General features: G+C 52.6%; 1 protein-coding gene across 4 annotated transcripts; it reads right to left on the reverse strand.

Annotated features, from left to right (window-relative positions):
* Positions 1 to 143: 143 nt before the first annotated feature.
* Positions 144 to 25,658, reverse strand: MYL10 (myosin light chain 10). 4 transcript variants are annotated; one of them, XM_084763623.1, is made up of 7 exons: positions 25,613 to 25,658; positions 10,550 to 10,642; positions 9,406 to 9,481; positions 8,268 to 8,372; positions 3,760 to 3,838; positions 506 to 554; positions 144 to 393 (listed from the first exon to the last, which is right to left on the reverse strand). In XM_084763623.1, the coding sequence occupies exons 2-7, from the start codon at positions 10,583 to 10,585 to the stop codon at positions 295 to 297; spliced, it is 444 nt and encodes a 147-aa protein (XP_084619749.1). In that variant the 5' UTR covers positions 10,586 to 10,642; positions 25,613 to 25,658; the 3' UTR covers positions 144 to 294. The 4 variants fall into 4 exon arrangements, with proteins under 4 accessions (XP_084619749.1, XP_084619748.1, XP_084619750.1 ...); XM_084763622.1 differs by lacking the exon at positions 25,613 to 25,658 and adding an exon at positions 14,681 to 14,701; XM_084763624.1 differs by lacking the exon at positions 25,613 to 25,658 and adding an exon at positions 12,844 to 12,894.

Below are 25,658 nucleotides of genomic sequence, written 5' to 3' on the forward strand. Positions count from 1 at the left end.
CGTTACTTCTAAACACCAGCTCATCAGGAACAGCTGAGCAGAGCAAGGGGAACCAAAAGTTTTGGAAAAAGCTAGCAAGGGAAGGGAAGGTTTCACTGTTTTCCCGACCGCAGCACTAACCACGCAAACATCACCCAGACGCGCAGCTCTGTCTTATTTATTCCCACTTCAGCCTCGGACTCCAGGGGGTGAGATTGCTTTCCCTGTATGTGTTAGCAATAGGAGCCTTGCACTGGTCCCCCACCCCACCCAGTCTTGGCTGACTCCAGGTTACGGGTGAGGCACGCACGTCTTCTAGTCCTTCTCCTCGCCGTGCGTGATGACGTAGCACAGATTCCTATAGTCTAAATTGCCACAGACGTCTGGCGGGAAAGCTGCAAACATCTGCTTGACCTAGGAGAAGGGAGCAGAGGGGCGTCGGGTGAGGTGAGATGGAGGCGGATGGAAGAAAGAAGACTCAGAGCAAGGGATCTCTGGGAATGTCCCCCCCAAAGCCCGCACTTACCTCCTCCTCACTGAACCGGTCAGCCTGGGTCATGAGCTTTTCCCGAATGCTGTTAGTGGAGAGAAGCCATTCACGTCCTATGGAAGAGCTGCCTGGTGGCCATGTGGATGTGAGGTTCCTAGGAGATCTCTAGCCCGGGGGATCCCAACCTAGGGCTCCTTCTCCCAGCCCCAAGGCAGCTCTTTGGGCCCTAACTGATTCTCCTGCAACATATACTCTTCTAGCAACAACCGGGGACAAAATGGAATAATCTTGAGACTCCAATGTGACATGGAGGCCACTGAGATTACCATGCCATGCTAATAATCAGCCTTAGGCTCCTGGGAGGGCTCCTTTGCCTTCTGTCTGGGGATGAATGCTCTATTGTCCCCATTGAGAGATTCTAGGCAGGTGCTCTACCACTGAGCCACACCCCAGCCAGCCCCTCACTGGGGGATTCTAGGCAGGTGCTCTACCACTGAGCCACGCCCCAGCCCCTCACTGGGGGATTCTAGACAGGTGCTCTACCACTGAGCCATGCCCCAGCCCCTCACTGGGGGATTCTAGGCAGCTGTTCTACCACTGAGCCACACTCCAGCCCCTCACTGGGGGATTCTAGGCAGGGGCTCTACCACTGAGCCACACCCCAGCCCCTCACAGGGGGATTCTAGGCAGGGGCTCTACCACTGAGCCACACCCCAGCCCCTCACTGGGGGATTCTAGGCAGGTGCTCTACCACTGAGCCACGCCCCAGCCCCTCACTGGGGGATTCTAGACAGGTGCTCTACCACTGAGCCATGCCCCAGCCCCTCACTGGGGGATTCTAGGCAGCTGTTCTACCACTGAGCCACACTCCAGCCCCTCACTGGGGGATTCTAGGCAGGGGCTCTACCACTGAGCCACACCCCCAACCCCTCACTGGGGGATTCTAGGCAGGTGCTCTACCACTGAGCCACATCCCAGCCCCTCACTGGGGGATTCTAGGCAGGTGCTCTACCACTGAGCCACACCCCAGCCCCTCACTGGGGGATTCTAGGCAGGTGCTCTACCACTGAGCCACACCCCAGCCCCTCACTGGGGGATTCTAGACAGGGGCTCTACCATTAAACCATCATCAGACCATGTCCCCAGCTCCTCACTGGGCATTCCAGGCAAGTGTTCTACCCTCAGTCCTCTTTGTGTTCTGTTTTGAGACAGCATCTCACTAGGTTTCCCAGGCTGGCCTCGCACTCACGATGGAGCTCAGGCTGGTCAGGAATCTCCTGCCTCAGCTTCTGGGGTAGCTAGGGTGACCAGCCTGTCCTTCATCTTGCCTTTTCCTTGATGCCTCTTCCAGCTTGTGGCTTTAGCTGTTTGAGTTTAGCTGCCAGCATTCCCCAGACTACATCACGCTGTTCAAGGCCGAGCGCATCATGGGAAGATGTGACCCAGTCTTCTCATGGGGCTCTTTGGACTTTGATTACTCACAGACCTGGGTCATGAGTGAAAGAATCTCCTTTATCTAGTGGGAAGCTAAGGTCTGGGAGGGCTCATGACTTGCTTGCCATCCTAGAGGGAGGCTATGGGGAAGTTGGGCCTGATTCTTTGGGGTTCAGGAGAATATTATTGGTGCTGAGGCCTACCTCAAGCTATGCATGATAGCTTACACCCCCTCGCAACTGGGGAGGGGTTTGCGGGCCTTAAGGGGCCCTGTGGGTAAGGATTGGATCAGAGAGCCAGGCAGAGCCTCTGCTCTCAGGATGTCCTCTGGCGCCGGTGGCGGCAGGCCCTGGTTAAGGGGCGACACACATTTTCCACTGTTTGTGACTGTGGGACAGTCACAGTTTCCAAGTTGCCAAAACTGGGGACTTTGCATAGACTCTGTTTCAACCAGAGCCACTTCTGTGGCCTGTCTGGCCAGCAGCTCTGTCTTCTGGGTCCCCACAGCCCAGGACTATTCCATCCGTTCCCAAATTGAGTCAGTCCCTCGGGGACATCCTTTTCCCGCCCCCACCCGAGTCCTATCTTGATATTTGTGGGAGATAGGATGGTCTACGTCCTGCCAGGGGGTTCTGCTGGTGCCTCTCATGGGCCTCACCACTCAGCAATGAGCCACAGACCCCAAGGATGGGGTTTCAGTCTGATGTACCCTTGGCACTCTGGTACTCCCCCTGCATACTAGGGAGCCTGACTCACAGCCTTTGATGACAGCATATAAGAAGGGACATGGACTCCTATCTCCATCAGACCCCATCTACCCCTCTATTCTAACCCCATAGATGGGAGCTCCTGTGTGCAGCCAGGCCCACCAGCAACTCCTAAAGCATGACTGTCGCTAGATACCAGCCTATCCTTCAGAGGGAGGGGACATCTCCCCAGTTACAGGGCCTCCTAAGATCCGGCAAGGATTGGAAGGGACATCTTGGAGGTTGGTCCAACTTCCAGGGACCAGTGTAAACTGCCGCTCCCTGACCTTGGCTCTTTGTCCCTTCTGCTCTCACTAGGACATGTTCCCATGTGTGTGTGTGTGTGTGTGTTGTGACACAGGCGACCACAGCAGAACCCACCACCGCGATGCCAGCCCAAGGGCCTACAGGACAGCTGCTTGTAGCCACTTCCCACGCAGGCATCCCAAGCTGAGCTGGTCACTGATGTCCCCATCTGGCTCTGTCCTCTCTCCAAATCTTGGGGTTCCATTGGCCCTGGCTTCTGGATCTTTGCTGGCCAGTCCTTCCTTTCCACCCCAATATCCATGGGCCATATCCACTACTTCCCCCTCCTGCCCTTCCTTGTCTCTCACTTCCCCAATCCTCCTACCTCCTCCTCCGCTCCCCTCCCCCTCCCCATCTTACCTCCTCCTCCCCTCCCTCTTCTCCCCCTTCCCCTACCCCCTTAACCTCCCCCTCCCCCTTCCTCCTCTTCCAGGTTCAGGGCTGTTCATCTTCCCCAGGCCCATACACATTGGCTCCTGATTCATTCTCTCTGTTCCCACATCTAGAATATACTGCCCACCCTACACTGACCTTCAAGGCCCCCTGCCCACCCTTCTCCATCCCCAACACTAAGAAGCACTGGCCCGTGCCAGTCCACTCAGCCACTTCCACCCATAGGAAAAGAGGGACACTGGGGCCAGAGAAGGAGGGACAGTATACCAGGAGGAACTGTGCTGGTCTGGAGCAGTGTCCTATAGCCATTGGGTAGATGTTATCCTGATTTAATTGAGCTCTGAGGAAAAAGGAGGCAGGGATGGATGGTACTCACCCTGCCACACCTCAGTTCAAGTCCTTAGTACTTACAAGTCAGCCTTGACGAAGCCCTTTCCTTCAGTGTCAAACACTTTGAAGGCATGCAGTATAGTCTCTTCGGGGTCTGTGCCTACAGGTAGCATACATAGGACAAGAAAGGGTAGCGAGGGCGCCTCAGAGGTGATGCCAAGCTGGGAAGAAGTTAAAGGGGAGGGAAAGGTTTTGGACTCCCTCTGAGTCAGACCTCCTGCCCCTCACTGGGGGATTCTAGGCAGTGTTCTACCACTGAGCCACACCCCAGCCCCTCACTAGGGGATTCTAGGCAGTGCTCTACCACTGAGCCACACCCCAGCCCCTCACTGGGGGATTCTAGGCAGGTGCTCTACCACTGAGCCACACCCCAGCCCCTCACTGGGGGATTCTAGGCAGGTGCTCTACCACTGGGTCACACCCCAGCCCCTCACTGGGGGATTCTAGGCAGGTGCTCTACCACTGAGCCACACCCCAGCCCCTCACTGGGGGATTCTAGGCAGGTGCTCTACCACTGAGCCACCCCCCAGCCCCTCACTGGGGGATTCTAGGCAGGGGCTCTACCACTGAGCCACACCCCAGCCCCTCACTGGGGGATTCTAGGCAGCTGCTCTACCACTGAGCCACATCCCCAGCCCCTCACTGGGGGATTCTAGGCAGGTGCTCTACCACTGAGCCATACCCTCAGCCCCTCTGGAGGATTCTAGGCAGGGGCTCTACCACTGAGCCACACCCCAGCCCCTCACTGGGGGATTCTAGGCAGCTGCTCTACCACTGAGCCACATCCCCAGCCCCTCACTGGGGGATTCTAGGCAGGTGCTCTACCACTGAGTCACACCCCAGCCCCTCACTGGGGGATTCTAGGCAGGTGCTCTACCACTGAGCCACACCCCAGCCCCTCACTGGGGGATTCTAGGCAGGTGCTCTACCACTGAGCCACACCCCCAGCCCCTCACTGGGGGATTCTAGGCAGGGGCTCTACCACTGAGCCACACCCCCAGCCCCTCACTGGGGGATTCTAGGCAGGGGCTCTACCACTGAGCCACACCCCAGCCCCTCACTGGGGGATTCTAGGCAGGTGCTCTACCACTGAGCCACACCCCCAGCCCCTCACTGGGGGATTCTAGGCAGGGGCTCTACCACTGAGCCACACCCCCAGCCCCTCACTGGGGGATTCTAGGCAGGGGCTCTACCACTGAGTCACACCCCAGCCCCTCACTGGGGGATTCTAGGCAGGGGCTCTACCACTGAGCCACACCCCCAGCCCCTCACTGGGGGATTCTAGGCAGGGGCTCTACCACTGAGTCACACCCCAGCCCCTCACTGGGGGATTCTAGGCAGGGGCTCTACCACTGAGCCACACCCCAGCCCCTCACTGGGGGATTCTAGGCAGGTGCTCTACATCCACACCCCAAGACTGAATTACTTATTTTGGTAACTACTTTCCTCGAAGCCACAAAAGCAGCACAATAAGAACTACTCCAGCTGCCTCGTGACCCACCTTCCTCTGAGTGGCCCAATCTTGAGGAGCTCTCCAATGCACTCCACCTTCAGCCCCCAGGCTCCGAGCTCTTTTCCTTCACTCACAGCCACTGCACAAACCTTGAGCCAGGAATGACTGCTGCTCCCTCACCCTCAGAGGTCACTGAGCATTTAACAATATCAGCTTTGAGACCTCGGACAAGTCGCCTAACCTCTCTGTGCTTCAGCTTCTTCACGTATGAGATGGGGATAACTGTCCACAGAGTGGAGAGCACAGGAAATGCTCTGTCAGGGAGTCCGTGTACAGTGGAGCAAGCTTTTCACAACTAAATGTATGCAGGTCATTTGGGTTTCTGTGAAACCTCCAAGCTCTTAAACAGTTCCTATTGCACCACGTTTGTGACTCTGAAGAAAATTGTTACCAAAATAAACTACTCTGAGGCTAGGAGTGTGGCTCAGTGGTAGAGGACCTGCCTAGAATCCCCCAGTGAGGGGCTGGGGTGTGGCTCAGTGGTAGAGCCCCTGCCTAGAATCCCCCAGTGAGGGGCTGGGGTGTGGCTCAGTGGTAGAGCACCTGCCTAGAATCCCCCAGTGAGGGGCTGGGGTGTGGCTCAGTGGTGGAGCACCTGCCTAGAATCCCCCAGTGAGGGGCTGGAGTGTGGCTCAGTGGTAGAGCACCTGGTTACTACTTTATTTTGTTGTTGTTTTGCTCCGTGTTTGTTTGTTTGGTTTCTTTTGACTGCGTATCATGTAGCTGGGGCTGGCTTTGAACTGCTGATCCTTCTGCCTCTCCCATCCCAAGAACTGGGATTACAGTTTCGAGCAACTTAAAGAACAGGCTTTGGTGAATGCCAATAAGAGCTGCAAACCCATCTCTGCTCCAAGCCCAGCTTCAGGTCAGCAGCTTCACCGCTTGGCCATAGATTCTCTGTGTCTCCACATCAAACTGAATTAGGTCTGTCTGTGTCTCCTTCATCAGACTAAATCAGGACACCCTATGCCTCTACCATCAGACTATACAAGGAGTCTGTGTGCCTCTGCTATAAGACTATGCTGGCCCTCTGTGTCCCCTTGTATCACACTGCTGTCTCCTAGGAAGGAGAAAATTGTCCCTTCCAAACAGGTGACTAGAGCTAGTGTGTCCATCCACTGGGCTTAGCGGCAGAGTTGAAGGTATCCCTAAGGTAGAGAGACTCAAAGGATACAGGGGTTCTGAGAGGGGGCTGGTTATCATCTCAGACTCCCAGGCCACAGCACCCCAATGTGATCAATTGACGAAAAGACCCCTGTGTCTCTCTGAAGAGTCCTGGCAGCTGGAACTAGTCTGCAGTTGTTCCCCCATCATCTTCTTGGGGAGCCAAGGCCTGGATTTGGTTAACTCTGGTCCAGCTATAGGACACCCCCGCCCTTAGCCAGCCAGACACTCCCCAGCCTTGTCCCCAGAGAGGGCCTCTGCTCTGCAGCCTGGAAGACCCATTAAAAAAAAAAAAAAAGCCCTGTACAGTGGCTGCCTGCCATTGTGGGAAGTCAAAGGATCTTCTTCTTGTCTCAATTAACTGCCATGATGGTGCCTGTCCCAGCCCACTGCCCTCCCCGCTGCCAGCCTCTCACGCAGCCCTAGACGAGTTTGCATGACAGGCTCAGCTGGAGCCCCAGGCCTGGAACCCCAGCAAAGATGAAAACAAGCTGCAGTTCTAGGTCCCAAGCAGGCCCTCAGTCATCACTCTGACTTAGCCATGAATTATGTGAGCCTTCTGCCTCAATCTCCCCATCTGTAAAGTAGGCCATCACAGCTAAAAGTGGTGCCTCTTCCTGTTCACCCCCCCCAACCCCCAATATACCTGTCACATCAGGGCTGGAGATATCGTCTCTGACTGTACTGCTGAGCCACACCCGCCCCCAGCTCCTCACTAGGAGATTCTAGGCAGGGGCTCTACCACTGGACCACACCCCAGCCCCTCACTGGGGGATTCTAGGCAGGTGCTCTACCACTGAGCCACACCCCAGCCCCTCACTGGGGGATTCTAGGCAGGTGCTCTACCACTGAGCCACACCCCAGCCCCTCACTGGGGGATTCTAGGCAGGTACTTTAGTGTTGAGGAACACCCCAAGCCCCTCACTAAAGGCAGGTGCTCTACTACTGAGCCACACCCCTAACCCTCAGTGAACTAGTCTAGGCAAGAGCTCTACTATAATACCCAGTTACAGAAAGCAAATCAACACACCCATTATCACTGCCTCACCCTGTGAGAGGGGCCAGATCTTAACCTGAAGGGCGAGAGGCAGCCACAGTTCAGGGTGTCCCATTCAACCACATAACACTCAGGCTCAGGGATGTGTTTCCAGGGAAATTCCCAGGGCCCAGGAGAGAAGGAAGAGAGATGACCCGTCTTCTAGCCGCAGGCCTGGGGCTAGGGCTCAGAAGTGTGGCGTAGTCAGATGCCGGGTCTATTCAAGTTTTCTTTCGTAGGATACCTGGGACAGGTATCACAAAGCCATTTAGCCACCTCTGACTCTTCATTGTTGAAAAGAACTCCCTGGCCCTCTCCCTAGAGACTGCAGTCCACAGCAGGACACGGTAGGCAACCCGTCTAGCAATGGGGTCTGCCACATTTGATCTCAGAAAACCCCATTTCCTTTTAACACCCTTCTGCCCCCTCACCATCAACAAAGAGGCAGGGCAGGTCGGTAGATGGGGAAACTTAGACTAGGAAGAAGGCAGAGCGGGGAGGTAGGAAGAAGAACGGCAATAGGAGGGGTTGGGTGGGTATTATCCGGACAGTGGGCAGAGGGATTGCAAGAGAGAGGTCATGACAGTGATCTGCGCTGTGCATGCAGAAGTGGAAACTGAGGCAGCATCAAGGACAGTGTGCACAGCCAGGGTATGGTGTCTGGGGGGCCTTCCCCTGTTTCCATCTGGGATTATGTAAATATAAGGGCCAAACACGCGAGCCTTTCTGCTTCCTGCTCCCAGCCTAGGCAAACTCGCCAGCCTATCTGCTTCCTGCTCCCAGCCCTTCCTTAGGCCCCGGAAGAGCCTTCCTCACCCTTGAGCTTCTCCCCAAACATGGTCAGAAAGACTGTGAAGTTGATGGGCCCCGGAGCTTCCTTCACCATGGCTTCCAACTCATCGTTCTTGACGTTTATGCGACCTGGAGAAAAGGGGGGAGGGGGGGCGAGGGGGCGGAGCGTAAAGGGCCTGGAGAGACGCTGCCTGGAGGAAGCTAAGCAGAGAGTATCTGTGATCTCTCCTGCTTTTACTGTTCAACCTGTCTCCACTCGGCACTGCCCGTCTATTAGGGAGATCTGGGGGAAAACATTGGAGTCTATGGGCTACCATCCCCCTCACCTCATCACGCCACCCCCACCCCTGCTTCCTAAAAACCAAGGCAAACCACTCTGTATCTCCCTTTCACATATTAAAAACAAAAACAAAACAAAAAAAAAAAAACAAAAGCCAAACGGAGGCTGGATGTAGAAGTTGGGGTGCACAGGGAGCCTCAGGGTTCATACTCTCCTGGACGCAGGGACACTGGGATTCTGCACAGTCCCAATAGACAACTCAGGTTCCCAAAAACTCAAAACTCGCCGGGCGTGGTGGCGCACGCCTTTAATCCCAGCACTCGGGAGGCAGAGGCGGGTGAATAGCTGTGAGTTTGAGGCCAGCCTGGTCTACAAAGCGAGTCCAGGACAGCCAAGGCTAACACAGAGAGACCCTGTCTCGAAAAACCAAAAAACAAACAAACAAACAAACAAACAAAAAAACAAAAAAAAAACACCTCAAAACTCAACCCGTATTGGTACCTTAGTTAAACCACCCTAGCTTGTCTCCGAACCCCAACGCTCTACTGTTTTATTTTGAGACGGTGTTTTGTCATGTGGTCCAGGCAGGCACTGAATCAGAAATCCCCCTGCCTCAGTATGAGAGTGCTGGGATTACAGGTATGTTCTATCGCGTCCTTTTGACCTCTCATTACCCCATGCCCTTTGGACAATGTCAAAACCCATCTTAAAATGCCATCCTCTAGCTGCCAAGTCCTCCCGCCACAATGGGAACCTTCCTCCTCCTCTGGGCTCCTCAGCTCTCAAGCCCCTTGCTGTCGCTGCCTTGGCCTTCCCTTCTATCCACCTCAGTCATTAGTTCTACCCTGAGCCCCAAGCTTCCCCAGCTACAGCTTTACCCACCCAGGGCAGCAAAGGTGTCCCTCAGGTCCTCCTTGTCGATGAAGCCGTCCCGGTTCTGGTCCATGATGGTGAAGGCCTGATGGAGACATTGGCTCTGAACCACTAGGGTCCACGCAGACCAGCTGGTCCCGCCCCCTCTCCCCGGGGTGTCCTTGTTCCTAGGAGGAACCTCGGTTAGAGGTCTGAGACCTCCTAGCGCACCAGCTTAGTTTCTTGCGCACTGCATCCTGGGAACTGTAGTCCACCTTCTCTGAGCCTCTGAGTGCTTTGGGACTCCACGCTCATTTCAAGAGCATCGAGACTCAGAGAGAGACGTTGAGGCTCAGAGAGGAAAAGTGGGGCCCAAAAGCGAAAACTAAGTCTTGGAGGTGGTAATCGAGGCGCAGAAAGGAAAAGGCTTTTCCATAGGTCACACTCACTGCCAAACACAGGCTCAGGTAGAGAGCAGCAAGCCACCTCTGCAGGCACAGAGGCAGCCATGAGGACCTTGAAGAGTGATGACAGAGCGGGTGGGCTCCTTGAACAACCTCCCTGAATCCTGGTAATCCTCCCATCTTTATTATTGTCAACTTGAGTGGATTTCGAATCATGGAAGCCAGGCGGTGGTGACACACGTCTTTAATCCCAGCACTTGGGAGGCAGAGGCAGGTGGATCTCTGTGAGTTCAAGTCCAGCCTGGTCTACAGAGAGAGCTCCAGGACAGCCAAGGCTACACAGAGAACCCGCGTCTCAAACCCCGCCCCACCCCACCCCCCAAAAAAGAATCACCATGGAAACCCTTCTTGGGCACATCTGTGAGGGTTTTTCTAGACTGGGCTAACTGCGCTGGGAAAACTCACCTTAAGTAAGGGGGGGGGGGCAACTTCCTATGTGCTGGGTTTCTGACCAAATAACTCACCTCCCTGGACTTGTTGACTCTGGCTGCAGTGTGACAAGCTCTGATTCCTGGCACCCCACCCTCCTCAACCCTGACGGGACAGTATCCTCAGATTGTGAGCCACAATAAACCCTTCCTCCCTTCCTCCCTTAAATTGCTTCTGTCGGATGTTTTGTTGCCGCAAGAAGAAAAGTAACTAATACACACACACACACACACACACACACACACACACACACACACAGGGTCCCGGGGCCACAGACCAACCTCTTTAAACTCCTGAATCTGGTTTTGATCGAACATCGAGAAGACGTTGGAGCTGGCTGTGCCTTCTGCTCTCTTCCGGGCTCTCCTAGGTGCCTGTGGAGAAGAGGCGAAGCCAGGTAGCCATTGCTTCTCCCGGGGTCAGCAGTCACCAGGGCCGCAGGTCCCAGAGTGCAGTGGACCAGGTACCATTGTCCTTCATCCCCCCCCCACTGGACGGAGTTTCACAACAACTTGTGATACCTAAAGAACGACTCTCAACTGGACAGGACCTAGAATCGCCAAACCTTGGAGCATCTTTGGGAGGGGTTTTCTAGACTAGTTCATTGAGGTGGGGGAGGAGCCACCCTAAATGTAGGTGACATCACCCCGTGGCTGGGGTCCTGAGCTGAATAAAAAGGAGAAAGTGAGCTGAGCACCAGGGTTCATATCTCTCTCTCTCTCTCTCTCTCTCTCTCTCTCTCTCTCTCTCTCTCTGCTTTCTGGCTGCAGATGCAGTGTGACGAGCCACTTTTACCCTCTTGTGGCCACGACACACAACAATCCCGCCCGGTGACGGACTGTATCCCCCTTGAACTGTGAGCCAAACCGAACCAAACCCCTCCTCCTTTAATTTGCTTTTGTTGGGTATTTTGTCAAGGCACGAGCGAAGGAACTAATACCATAGTCTCACTTTCCTCGGCTCAGGCAAGAAGTCTGCAGAGTATTGCGCAGAGCGGGGGTGGGGGGTGGGGTGGGGTAGGGGGGGTGGGGGTTGGGGTCTCAGATGGGCACTTTTCTATCTTCGGCCCTTGTGTGTGACTTCCTGATCTCACCCCTGTCACCATCCACTCTGTTGGAATCAAGCCTTGTCGTCGCCCAACTGCTAAAAGCTTCCAGGATATTCTCCGCAAACCATCTCGGTTCTTAGTGCCGCCAGCTTCGTTTCCAGACAAGATCTCAGAGCTCCCCGTCCAGTCACCTGGGTCCTTTCCCTACCCCAAGCCCACTTTGAGGCTGCCTCCTATGCCCCATATGCCTCTGTCGCCCCAGAGCGCGGTGTGTGTGTGTGTGTGTGTGTGTGTGTGTGTGTGTGTGTGTGTGTTTACATGCCATAGTGTGTATGTGTGTAGAGGTTAGAGAACGGCTTTCAGGAGTGAGTTGCCTCCTTCCACCACCACGTGAGGGACCAGGGATTGAACTCATGTCATCAGGCTTGGCAGCAAGCACCCTTTACTCACTGGGCTGTCTCTTGGTTATATTTTTTGGCCAGAACATTACCTATTCAGCTAGGCTGGCTGGCCAGTCAGCCCCAGGGATCTTCCATCTCTGTGTCCCAATGTTTGTGTCTCCCCAGCACTAGGATGACAAGCCCATGATACCATCAATGTTTTTTTTTTTCCAATTGGGTTCTGAGGATCAAACTTGGGACCTCATGTTTACGGAGTAAGCTATAATACAGCTAATCAACACAGCTCTCTCTTCAGCCGCTTAAACTGAATCTCAGTGTCAGAGACGAACAAACGTCTGGGCTCAAGGCCCCCCACCAGCCAGCAACTCTCTGCCCTGCCAAGCTTTGTTCAGTCCCCCTAGCTGAGGTTTCCCCCACCCTAGCACCTGTGTGGTCCCCCAGCCCCACCCTACTCTACCCTTTCCCTAGGGCTCCTAGGCCCATGTCAGGAGCAACAACCCAGCGACTTATAATTAGCTTTTACTGTGAGTTAGTCTCAAGTAATCCTTTGAAGGGGAGCGGGGCGGGGCGGTGGGGTGGCTAGCAAAGAGGCCACACATGGGATGCTGTAAGCCTAGGAAATATTTATAAATCCCTTCAGATATCATAAAGAAAAGAACTCCCCTGTGGAGTTCATCTCACGTAATTACATAAAGATTTCCCTCTGATTAATAAAAGATGATCATTTCCGTCGGCAGGATATTCCTCCCATTCTCAATGCTGTGGCACCCCCACCACACACACACACACACACACAGACACACACACACAGACACACAGACACACATACAGATACACACACATGTAAAAACACATATACATACCCACACAGACACACACACACACACACAGACACACAGACACACACCCCTCCACATGCCTTCTCCACCCTGACCTTTCAAGTCTACCTGGTCACAGGCCCACCTGGGGGCTGGAGCTCTGTAAGGCAGGAAGGGATCACTTTTTATCTGGCCTGGAAGTTCAAGTTCATACTGCACCTTGGAGAGCTAAGTATCACTTCTTCCCAGAGGAAGAAGTGGGTCACCCAGGCAGGGGACAGCTGTGGGGCCTGAGAGGAGGGACTCACACCTCCAGCGCGGTGCAGGTTGAGCCTCTGCCCAGCAACAGGAATCTCATCCTCCCAGTCACGACAGAGCCCTAGATTCTATAAAGCCAGTAAGGCCAACCGCTCATTTCTCTCAGAGCATCCACCTTTGAGGAATCAGAGAACATCACCAAGTCAGAACCCATGTGGACGAGAGGCTGGGTAGAGATAGCTCTATTGCTTTTAAAATTTATCTGCATCACCTGAAGGCCCGGCTAGCAATTAATTAGGACACAGACACGTATTATATTTTAAAATAGTCTTAGTTAACCTGGGGCAGGGCAGATCTCAATCCTCTAAACTGCCTCCCATAGTGGGGCAGGTATGGGATCCCTGTCTTAAACCCATGTCATCTGTTTTCTTTCTTTCTTTCTTTCTTTCTTTTTGTGTGTGGTTTTTTGTTTGTTTGTTTGTTTTTGGTTTTGGTTTTGGTTTTCAGAGACAGTGTTTCTCTATGCAGCCTTGACTGTCCTGGACTCACTTTGTAGACCAGGCTGGCCTCGAACTCACAGCGATCCCCCTGCCTCTGCCTCCCGAGTGCTGGGATTAAAGGTGTGCACCACCACGCCTGGCTGTCATCTGTTTTCAATAACTTCTATCAAGCTACCTTCCATACATAACCCCAAATACTTGTTAATGCTCTTTATCTGGGCTGGATTCTCCATCCACGCCGGCGGCCATGTGCTTTTCCTCCAACTAACTCATGGTGGCCTTCCTCTCTTCACTTCAAGTCTCTCCTTTTCTTTTTCTTAGCTGGTTTTCTTTTTTCTAGAATTCCTCTTTCTTAGCCCCACCTATCTCCTTTGCCTTGCCCAGGTGGGATGGCTTTTTATTAAGCAAAAGGTAAATCAGGGAGACAGTAAGCAGTAATTAGCATCAAAATACATCAGACCCTCCCCCAACATAGCTCAGACTGTAGCGTGAGTGCCTTACAAGCATGAGAACCAGAAGCCACGACTTTAATCCCAGCAATCAGGAGGCAGAGGCAGGCGGATCGCTGTGAGTTCGAGGCCAGCCTGGTCTACAAAGTGAGTCCAACACAGTCGAGGCTACACAGAGAAACCCTGTCTCAGAAAAACAAACAAACAAACAAGAAAGGCAGATGTTGGTGACAGGTGCCTATAATCCAGATGTTGAGGAAGAGAGACCAGGATCCCTGGGCTCACTGGGCAGCCAGCCTAGCCTGGTTGGTAATCTCCAGCTACCAGTAAGACACCCTGTTTCAACATAACAAGGTGGGCTGAGTGTGGTGGCACATGCCTTGAGTCCCAGCCCTTGGGAGACAAAAGCAGGCTGATCTCTAGCTTCAGAGCTAGCCTGGTCTACAGAGAGAGTTCCAGGACAGGCATGGCTACACAGTGAAACCCTGCCTCAACAAACAAACAAACAAACAAATCCAAGATGGATGGCCCCCAGGAACAACAACGGGAGGCCTTTACACACGGGTGCACACAGAACTGCACACATGAGAACACAGGCAAACATACACCACATACAAAAAAAAGAAGCCACGTGGATGAGACTGGGCACCCGTGAAACTAAAAGTCCAACAGAGGCCACATAGGATGGACCAAGTTCAAGTATCAAAGTCAGAATACCCATAGCTGCCAGCTGAGGGGCCCAGTGAAGGGAACAAGGTCAAAGTCGAGGAGAAGACTAGATTCACTCATGAAGGCAAGGTCCAAAAGATGAGGCGAGGCTTGAGGAAGGGGGTCAGGACAGAGGGTGCGGATGGGAGGGGTGGAGGGAGGAAACCAAAGCCGGGATGTGGAGCTCCGTGGGGACTGTGCAGGGTGCAGGGAAGGTGGTCCCAGCCTACCATGGTCTGGCGTGCTTTCCAGTGCCTCAGCAGGTCTGGGGACAGCTTGGGATGGCTCCTTAAATAGTGCTCCTCCAAGCCAGGCGCCACCCCAGGCCTACACAGTTTTGGGTTGTGACCAAGGACAAGATGAGGGGCATTCAAGCCGAGGCATCTCCCTGGGGCTGTGGGGAGTGGGTGGCAAAGGCCACCAATGTGGAGACTGTCTAAGCCATGGGGATCTCCGACATCTCTAAGCCAACTGTTTTCTCTCTAGCCAAGGGACCGTGGAGACCAGGAAGGGGCAAGTGGCCAAGGACACGCAGAGTAAGTCAATGCCAGCAACCAGTTGGGAAGGCTTGGCCTTGGATTTGGGAGGGTCAGAAGAGCTCCTGGAAGCAGAGGCACCGTGCCAGCTGGGGACACTCGGTAAAGTTTCAGGGTTCTGGGTAGGACACACCTCTGGGATACTCAGGCCTCTTGTGGGGACAATGGGGATGTTATGATGTCATTAACTGCAGTATGCTTTGGTCTGGCCCCTAGAGTCCCTCAACCAATATGATTGCAATCAACTTTTGGAATTCTAAGGCCTCATTACCCCCACTCTTCCAAATCTACAGATATTCAAGTCCTTTTGTAAAAGCAACAAGTGCTCTTTTTTGTTTGTTTGTTTGTTTGTTTGTTTTGGTTGTTTTGTTTTGGTTTGGTTTTGGTTTGTTTCGAGACAGGGTTTCTCTGTGTAGCCTTGGCTGTCCTGGAACTCTCTCTGTGGAACAGGCTGGCCTCGAACTCACAGAGATCCTCCTGCCTCTGCCTCCCAAGTGCTGGGATTTAAAGGCGTGCGCCGCCACCACTACCCGGCTTGCAACAAGTGCTCTTAACCACCAAGGCATCTTTCCATTTCTCAAGTCCTTTATAGAGAGAATGTGGTATTAGCCTAGAATCTGTGTGCTTCTTTGTGGTCTTTTATTTATTTATTTATTTATTTATTTATTTATTTATTACTAGTGTTCATCTCCGGTGCTGGGGCTCGAACTCACAAGCTTCAGCTGCAAACAACAAGCTCTCCTGCTGGACACACCCTTTATCCAATACTTCTGAGCATGCAGAGACTGGCTACATATTGCTCTGTGCTTGGAGAACCATTTGCCCAGCCCAGCCCAGGCCTCCCCTTAGGAATTTGAACATGCACCAAGTGAAGCCGGGAGTGCTGGTGCGTGTCTGAGTCCAGCACTCAGGAGGTGGAGGCAGGTGAAGGTCAGGAGTTTAAGGTCATCTTGGCTGTATAGCAAATCCATAGCCAGTCTGGGCTACATGAGATAATCCTGTGGGCAACTAGAAATGTACCTCAGCAGTAAGTACAGCACTCGAAGAGACTCCCCCAGTGAGGGGGAAGGGTATGGCTCAATGGTAGTAGACTGGCTTAGGATGCACAAGGCCTTAGGTTCAATGCTCAGTACAAGACCCAGGGTGTGGGCAAGGGAGGCGGGAGGCATAAAAGTAAATGCACAGAATAGTGTTGAAAAAGCCGAGAGACAAAAGAAACACATAGTTGACCCTGATAAGGGGGAATTGCAAAGGTTTTACACACACACACACACACACACACACACACACACACACACACACACACATCTCCCAGATGAGGATTCATCCAAATCAAGCAGAGCCCACACTTGCCACCAGCAGCCTCCTCAGGTGACCAGTGTGGCCCTGGTGGCCCCAGCTCAGCCTCAAAGGCAGCCCCAGTCCATCTGGCTGCTGTGTGGGGAAACCACATGTGATCAGCTGCCAGGGCCAGAGGGCTTGGCTCAGGCCATGCAGCTGCGGGTCCCCAAGAGCTGGAGAGCTTAGCTGTCCCCGGAGCTGGCCTCAAGCCTGCAGGCCCTGGTACAGCTGATCCCTTGAGAAGAGAGAATATGATACTAATCAAACGAAGGATGGCTGACATTTATAAACCAGAAGGTCACGCTAGGTTCTAAAACAGGAGTCAGAGTCCATGTTCTGTCTCTGTCTTGCTCTGTCTGTCTGTCTGTCTGTCTGTCTGTCTGTCTGTCTGTCTGTCTCTCTCTCTCTCTCTCTCTTGTCTAAATGTGTGGTCCTGGATGACTGGAAACTCACTATGTAGACCAGGCTAGCCTTGAACTCACAGAGAACCAATTGCCTACCTCTGTCTCCCAAGTGTTAGGTTTAAAGGCATGAGCTACCATATCCAACCAGAGTTTATCATTAACCCACTTTCCAAGTGAGGAAATTGAGGGACCAGTGGGCTAAGTCACAAACACACTCCTACAACTGGTATGGCTGATAGGTAGAAGTGGAGCCCTTTCAAATGGATTCATAAAGAAATTTCTAGAAGATTCTATCCATATAAACACTCCTCTCCTTATGCCTGTGTCTTAGTGTTCTGGTACTAAAGCTAACCTTGTCCACTTTCTCTGGCCTTCCACACCTCTAGACCCTCACTGGGGGATTCTAGGCAGGTGCTCTATCACTGAGCCACACCCCAGCCCCTCACTGGGGGATTCTAGGCAGGTGCTCTACCACTGAGCCACACCCCAGCCCCTCACTGGGGGATTCTAGGCAGGTGCTCTACCACTGAGCCACACCCCAGCCCCTCACTGGGGGATTCTAGGCAGGTGCTCTACCACTGAGTCACACCCCAGCCCCTCACTGGGGGATTCTAGGCAGGTGCTCTACCACTGAGTCACACCCCAGCCCCTCACTGGGGGATTCTAGGCAGGTGCTTTACCACTGAGTCACACCCCAGCCCCTCACTGGGGGATTTGAAGCAGAGTCTTTTCCACTGAGACATGCTTCCATCCCTTTGCTGGAGAGCTATGGGCAGGTCCTCTACTGCTGATTCGAGGCCCCCTCCCCTGGTTGGAGGATTCTAAACAAGTGCTCTAACATTGAGCCACACATCTATCTCCTCACTGGCTTTCCACCCATATTAGGGGCCGGGTCCTTCCACGCCACCCTGAGAGAATCTCAGAAGAGCCATCACACACCCCGCAGGTGTTCAGTAGGCCCCACCTACTGAAGGTGACCCTGGCTTGGGCAAACGCCCTGGATTCCAGGCTTAACCCACAACAGACTGATGGGTGGTAGACAGGCTGTAGCAGGTGCTTGCTCCTTTCTGAGTGCACGCATGGCACAGGTGGCTGTTGTCTGTGCCAGCTGCGGGGTACTCTCTTTTCTTGCCAGATCACAAGCCGAATCCTGGCGCCTCTTGGCTCTGGGCTCAGTGAGGGGGACAACGATGGCATCCGGCCTCTAACTTCGAAAAGCCCGGGGTGGCTCTGAACAAGCAGAGTGTTTACAGCCTGATCAGAGGAGTGCCACTGGGAATAGCTATGAACCGCCATCAAATGACACGCATGCAAATGACAGGGCTGTGCAAGTGACAGAGAGTCTGGGGAAATGCTTGCCTGGACACAAGAGTGACTTCCCCCCACTCTCCATGTCCCCTTCTCTCTCTCTCTCTCTCTCTCTCTCTCTCTCTCTCTCTCTCTCTCTCTCTCTGTGTGTGTGTGTGTGTGTGTGTGTGTGTGTGTGTGTTAAGGTCAGAGGTCAACTGCAAAGATTCCTCAGGAACTACCCACCTATTATTTTTGGGGGCAGAATCTCTCGCTGGCCTTGAACCGGCCATTTGGACTAGGCAAGCCTGCCAGCGAGCTCCAGGGAGCCTCCTGCCTCTGCTTCCCCAGCACTGGGATTACCAGTGTTACCATGCCTGCTTTTTCACACAGGTGCTGGGGATCAAACTCAAGGCTCATGTTTGCCTGGCAAGCACTGAATTATATCCTAAGCCCCTGCTAAATTCATATTTACAACTCCCCAAGGTCAACACTACCCTATGCTCCCCATCTTCAACCTCAGCCAGCCCCACTATGATGACATTCACTGTTCCTTGAAGTCTTCTTCCTGCCGGGTACAGTGGCACAGGCCTGCCAGCAGCTATTTAGAAGACTGAAGAACATCATGAGTTCAAGACCAGCTCGTAAAGCTGGGCATGGTGGCACACACCTTTAATCCCAGCACTCGGGAGGCAGAGGCAGGTGGATCTCTGTGAGTTCAAGGCCAGCCTGGTCTACAAAGTGAGTCCAGGACAACCAAGGCTACACAGAGAAACCCTGTCTCAAAAAAAAAAAAAAAAAAAAGGCAGCTTGTATTACATAGTGAGTTCCATGCCATGCTGGGCAAGTTAGCAAGATGTCTCAACATCAAAAGAAGGAAGGAAGGAAGGGGAAGAAGAGGAGGGCAGGAGATACAGTTCAGTGGCAGCATGCTGGGCTCTCAGGGCCGTATTCACACACAGCCTTCCATGTGGCAATTGTCAGCCTGACTTTCTGCTTTGCAAGATCTAAGAAACCCATCAGAGTCTGCCATTGTCAGGGCCTCCGGGTGTGAAATTGAGCTGGTGGAGCTGTTTTAGGGGGTTGTGGAAGCTCTGGGATATGGAGCCTAGCTCTTAGCTCTGTGTGCTAAGGACAGAAAGGAAGGAGGGTATTAATGTTCACAGATATCTCACTTCCATTGAACCCTGCCCCCAGCCCCTCACTGGGGGATTCTAGGCAGGGGCTCTACCACTGAGCCACACCCCAGCCCCTCACTGGGGGATTCTAGGCAGGGGCTCTACCACTGAGCCACACCCCAGCCCCTCACTGGGGGATTCTAGGCAGGTGCTCTACCACTGAGCCACACCCCAGCCCCTCACTGGGGGATTCTAGGCAGGTGCTCTACCACTGAGCCACACCCCCAGCCCCTCACTGGGGGATTCTAGGCAGGTGCTCTACCACTGAGCCACACCCCATCCCTTCACTGGTGGATTCTAGGCAGGTGCTCTACCACTGAGCCACACCCCAGCTCCTCACTGGGGGATTCTAGGCAGGTGCTCTACCACTGAGCCACACCCCAGCCCCTCACTGGGGGATTCTAGGCAGGTGCTCTACCACTGAGCCACACCCCAGCCCCTCACTGGGGGATCCTAGGCAGGTGCTCTACCACTGAGCCACACCCCAGCCCCTCACTGGAGAATTCTAGGCAGGAGCTCTACCACTGAGCCACACCCCAGCTGCCTTCTTCTTGTTATTTGCTTGTGTGGTTGGTATCCTAGTTAGCTTTAACTACCAAGCTGACACATCCTAGAGTCCCAACTGAGGAACTGCATAGATCAGACTGGCCTGTAGGCATCAATTATTAAATGATGTGGGCACCATGAGTGGCGCCATTCCCTGGGTAGGTGATTCTGGGATGTAGAAGCAAGCTAACTGAACAGGAGCCTGTGAGCAAGCCAGCAAGCAGCGTTCTTGTAGGGTTTCTGCTTCATCTCGTGGCCTTGGCTTCCCTCAGTGATAAACTGTGACCTGGAAGTACAAGCCAAATAAACCATTTCCTCCCTACATTGATACCGGTTAGGGTGTTCTATCTCAAAAAATGCAGAAAGGTAACCAGAACAATCCTAAGAGCCAAGATTTCATGTCGCTCAGGCTATCTTTGAACTAGTTATGCAGCCAAGGGTGACTTGATTTCCTAATCCTCCTGCCTCCACCTCCTGAGTGCTAGGATTAGGGTGTGCACCACCATGTCTGGCCCTCTGGTTCCTGTTGGGTACCATGGGAGAGGATGTCCTTCCTGACTTCCACCATCATGAACAGGAGCCAGTCTCCTCTAAGCATGCCTTCCTACGCTGATGGCCCTACCTCCCCTGAATCTGAATGGCATAGGAAATCTTTCCTCTCCTAAACTGATTCTGTCCCAGTGATGAGAAAAGTAACTGACACCATGCCCTTTGCCACTTTCTCTCAGGTGGCCTTTTCCTTGCTTACCTCCTCTGATAAAAGGTAATTTTTTTTTCCATGACCTATTGTGCGCATAGAAGGTGTGACATCACACAGCATGAGAGGTGATGGTCAAGCTCGCTGCCCAAGCTTGTTATCCAGGCAACTCAGATCAGCAGATGCCCGTTGACTACTGTGATGGAGGAGTCATGCTCAATGACCCCAACCTTGGGAACATCTTAGTGATCTAGTTAGACAGTGTCTTTGGAGTTTATCTGGGCACTAAATATTTATTGAGGACATTCTGAGTGCTAGTCACCATGCTCTAAGGCTAGGTAACCAGTGTGACTCTAAGAGTAAGGGGACGAGAGAGAAAGCATGTCATCAGCCATTCAAAGGAGTCTCTTTAGGCAGGTGTCCCCACACACAGTAAGTTTTGTTTGTGGTCTAGAAAGGAAAGGTAAGGGCTCAGCACTTAAGAGCACTGACTGTTCTTCCAGAGGACCAAGGTTCGATTCCCAGCACCCACACAGCAGTTCACAGCTGTCTTTAACTCCAATATCTGACACCTTCATGCATACACACATGAAGGCAAAACACCAATGCACAAAATAATTATTTAAAGAAAGAAAAAGTAAGTATTTTTTTGATGTTCTAGCACCCCCATAGAAAGTGTGACGTCAACCAGCATGAGAGGTCATGGTCAAATAGGGAGATATGAATCATGAAGGAGTAGCCTCCAAGGCCCGTGGAAAGCTGGGGTGTGTAGTTATATCAGTAATCCTAGTACCCAGGAAGCTGAGGCAGCAGGATCAGGAGTTCAAGGCCAGCCTAGATTACATAGCAAGGTCCTGCCTCAAAAAATAAAATAAAATAAAATAAAATAAAATAAAATAAAACACAACAATAAATGCATGGCTGGTGAAATGACTCAGTCTGAGTTTGATCTCCACAGAAACCAGGCATATGGGAGCACATTTATTATTCCAGCTGGGAAGAGAAAGACAGGCAGATTACTAGGACTTGCTGGTTGGGCCACCAGGCTGGATTAGCAAACTACAGGCCAAAGGAGAAACCCTGTCTCAAAAAAACAAAAAACAAAAAAAACAAGTTACAAAGTAAGCAGCCAAGGTTGATCTCTGACCTTTGCACAACCTGCGTGCACAGGCGCGCACACACACCACAGAGAACCCAGAGAAGAATTTCCAGGCCTAGTATCAAGCCTCCATTTCTTCTGGCTTAGACTACTACCTCAGGAGCTCCAAGGGGCAGGCTGGTCCTGTCCCCTTCCCCCTAAAGCCAGCAACCCACAGCTATTTTTACAGCAGGATGTCTGTGGCCACAGGTCCTTTGAGCAGACCCCTCTTGCGTGCTATTGTTGTATGTATAGCCTGTCTTGGCCCGCCCTTGTGTGGCCACAGCTATAAAACAGACACGAGGCATTCTGGGAGACATTCTTCTGGTTTTAAAGACTGTCTTGCCTATTCTAATGAGAGGAAGCTTCTTACTGGGAATAGGAGGTGGCTGGGAAGGAGGCAGCACCAGGGGCTTTGGTGGGGGGGGGGGGAGAAAAAGACAGAGCACCCTCCAATTGTCCTTAAAACATCTCCACCATAGCCTGGTAATTAGAGAATTGACAGATGTGAGTAGCCATTTCCTGTGGGTTGAGAGGAAGGTCGGGAGAAAAGACAGACAGGCTGACTGGCAGACAAACTGACTGACTAATTGGCTCTAAGTCACGGTTGTTCCTGGGATATCAACTGTTGGGTTGCGGTAGCTCCTGACCAGACTTAGTCTTTGACTCCGACTTAGCTTCTGGCCTATGACGAGCCCAGGTCCTTTCCCAGGGGTGTCTTCTCTGAATACATGACTGCTCTGAAGCTCAGAGTTGGGAAGAGGGCTCTTCTTTCCTTTCTGCTGCTGTGAGAAAATATTCTGATTAAAAACCAACTTGAGGAGGAAAGGGCTAGTTCATCTTATACTTGCAGGGCACAGTCCATCATCAGAGGATATCAGGGCAGAAACTCAAGGTAGAAACCTGGAGAGAGAGAGAGAGAGAGAGAGAGAGAGAGAGACAGACAGACAGACAGACAGACAGACAGAGACAGAGACACACACAGAGAGACAGAGACACACACACAGAGACAGAGACACACAGAAAGACAGAGAGAATGATAGATAGACAGATAGATGGTAAAATTTAGAGATAGATAGATAGATAGATAGATAGATAGATAGATAGATGGATGGATAGAATGTGTCTTCAATGTCTGACATCCTATTAGAATCCACAAATGTCAGAAGAGGGCAGGGGTTACAGGAGATTGTGAACCAACCCTACCTGGGTTCTGGGAACCTGACTCAGGTCCTCTAGAAGAGCTGCATAAGCTCTTAACCACTGAGCCATCTCTCCAGAACTCCAGGTAGCTTAATTATATATTCCATACCCACCTGCTTAGGGAATGGTGCTGCCCACAGTGGCTGAGCTCACCCGCCCGCCCGTATCGATGAATAATCAAGATAATCCCTCACAGACAGGCCCATGGCAACCCCTCGGATCGAGGCTCTCCTTTTAGAAGATTCTAAGCTGTGTCGAGTTGGCAACTAAACTTGTCACAGAGTCAGAAAAAAAAATGGTCATTCTTGGCTTTTGGTGTTTCCTGCAGAGCCTGCCTACTTTGATGCTTGGGCCATAGTGGTCCTAAGGGAACCATAGATCAGGCTTTGCACCCTCCTTGCCCTCAGTATGGGCACAGGGTGGAGGGGATAAGTTCCAGAGGCCTGAGGCATAGTCATTGTGCTTAGAAAGGGGACAGAGTGGGGAAGACCGGTCTGGTCCTGTTGCGACTTAATTTTGTTTTGTTTTGTTTTGTTTTTTGGAGACAGAATCACACAAAATTGCCCAAGCTGGCATCAATCCACTATGTAGCCCAGGCTACCCTCGATCTCATGATCCTCCGGCTTCAGCCTCCCATGTGCAGGGGCTTCAGGTCAGTGTAGTATACATGTCTCTGTTATGGCTTTAGTCTGACATGTTCCCCATGTGGCTCAGTGGGTTAGAGTGTTTGCCTGGCATGTGCAGAACTACCGAACTCTGGGTAGGATCCCCAGGACCATGTACACCAGCATATGGCCGCACTGATGCAAATCCATCACTTAGGAGGTAGAGTCAGGACAAGCAACAGTTCAAGGTCAAGCCAGGCATGGAGGCGCACACCTCTAATCCCAGCACTCCGGAGGCAGAGGCAGGCGGATCGCTGTGAGTTCAAGGCCAGCCTGGTCTACAAAGTGAGTCTAGGACAGCCAAGGCTACACAGAGAAGCCCTGTCTCAAAAAAACAAAACAAAAACAAACAAAAAAAAAGTTCAAGGTTATCTTCAGCTACTTAGCCATTTGGGCTACATGAGATCTTATCTCCTTTCTTTCATCTTATTTTTTTTCAAATTCATTTATTTATTTAGTCAGTTAGTTAGCTATTTGGTTTTTTGAGATAGGGTTTCCTCTGTGTAGCTCTGGCTGTTGTGGACTCACTTTGTAGACCAGGCTGGCCTCGAACTCACAGTGATCTGCTTGCCTCTGCCTCCCAAGTGCTGGGATTAAAGGCATGTGCCACCACGCTGGGTTTTTGAGAAAGTCTTACACAGGCCTGGAGCTTTCCCATTTACCTAGACTGTCTGCAACAAGCCCCAGGGATCCCCCACCACCCTGAATCTGGCTTCTCATTGCTAGACTAACAAGCATGCACCACCACGGCCAGCTTTGGTATGTGTGTGCTAGGGACCAAACCCAGGCCCCACTGCTTGTAAAGCAAACACTGTACCAACTGAGCCATCTCCCTAGACTTGATTTTGAGGTAGTCTCATGTAGCCCAGGTTGGCCTGAAACTCACCCGAATCCACAATCCTCCTGCCTCATCCTCCCAAATGCTGAGAGGGCAGGCATATGCTGCCAAACCCAGATCTTGGCCCTCTTTCTCCTCGCCAAGAACGCTCAATTCTTGGGCGGCTGGGGAAACTGAGGCCTGGAATACAGGCAGGTGCCATTCAAGGGGCCCACAGCGTTCCTCGTGGAGATCAAACGCACCCATCTCAAAAAGGAGCTCAACAGCTCCCTGCTGCTCCCTTCACACAGGGCAGCCCAGGCGGGGCCTGGTCTGAGGCCTCCTGAAGGCCTACACAGACTGCCAAACAAGCCCAATTTGCTTTACTAATGGGAGCTTTATGCGGCCCAAAGCCTCCTCCCACCCTCCCCTGGGGCCCCCAGCTGACAGCCACTGAACTGAACAAACTATAATTATATTGAGCCACATCCGCCCTCCTGACAGAGCGATTAGCCAAGTTGCCAGGTATGGGGAAGCTTACACCCTGGGCCGCCCCTGGGGTGCGGCCAAGCACCCAGCCCCTTCACACCCACAGGTGAAAAGACTCCTCTCCCCAGGTCCAGACTCCTCCCTCAGCCTAACCTCAGGCCATTCCTTGAGCCCAGCTTCCCGTCACAAGCTGGGGCCTGACAGGAGAGTGAAAAAAAAGTAGGAGCCATCTCCAGGAGGCACCCGTCCCCAGCACAGGGCATTTACAGCAGACCAGTTCTGATTAATAGAAAAACTGCAGAGGCTTTCCTGACACTTCCGTGTTCCAGCCCCAGCTAGCTTCTTTGGTTCTTAACACAGGGCTCTAACTCCTGAGCCACGCCCCCAGCTCCTCACTGGTAGATTCTAGACACGTGGTCTACTACCGAGCCACGCCCCCAAACTCATCTCTGGCAGATTCTAGACACGTGGTCTACTGCTGAGCCACGCCCCCAAACTCATCTCTGGCAGATTCTAGACACGTGGTCTACTGCTGAGCCACGCCCCCAAACTCATCCCGTAGATTCTAGACTTGTGGTCTGCTGCTGAGCCAGTCCTATCTCCTCACTGGTAGATTCTAAACACGTGATCTACTACTGGGCCACTCCTCCAGCCTCTCACTGGTAGGTTCTAGACGCATCGTCTACTACTGAGCCAATCTCCCATCCCTCTTTTTACTTCTTGAGACAGTCTTACCTGCTGGCACCCCGTCCTTTCATGCCAGCTACTAAGGAGGCTGAGGCAGGAGGAACTCAAGATAGCCTGAGCAAAAGAGAATGAATTCCAGGCCCATCTGGCCAATTCGTAAGCCCCCAAAGTTACCTCAGTTCCTCACCACGAAGGCAGAGACCAGGTGACTAAATCACTG

This window comes from Acomys minous (assembly GCF_964271855.1).
Source record: "Acomys minous genome assembly, chromosome: 16".
In the NCBI taxonomy this organism is placed as follows: domain Eukaryota; kingdom Metazoa; phylum Chordata; class Mammalia; order Rodentia; family Muridae; genus Acomys; species Acomys minous.

Coding starts and splice junctions, on each gene's coding strand:
- MYL10 (XM_084763621.1), bottom strand. Junction 9,482..10,549: donor AGATTCAGGAGTTTAAAGAG/GTTGGTCTGTGG, acceptor TGTCTCCATCAG/GCCTTCACCATCATGGACCA. Junction 8,373..9,405: donor GGACACCTTTGCTGCCCTGG/GTGGGTAAAGCT, acceptor CCTTTTCTCCAG/GTCGCATAAACGTCAAGAAC.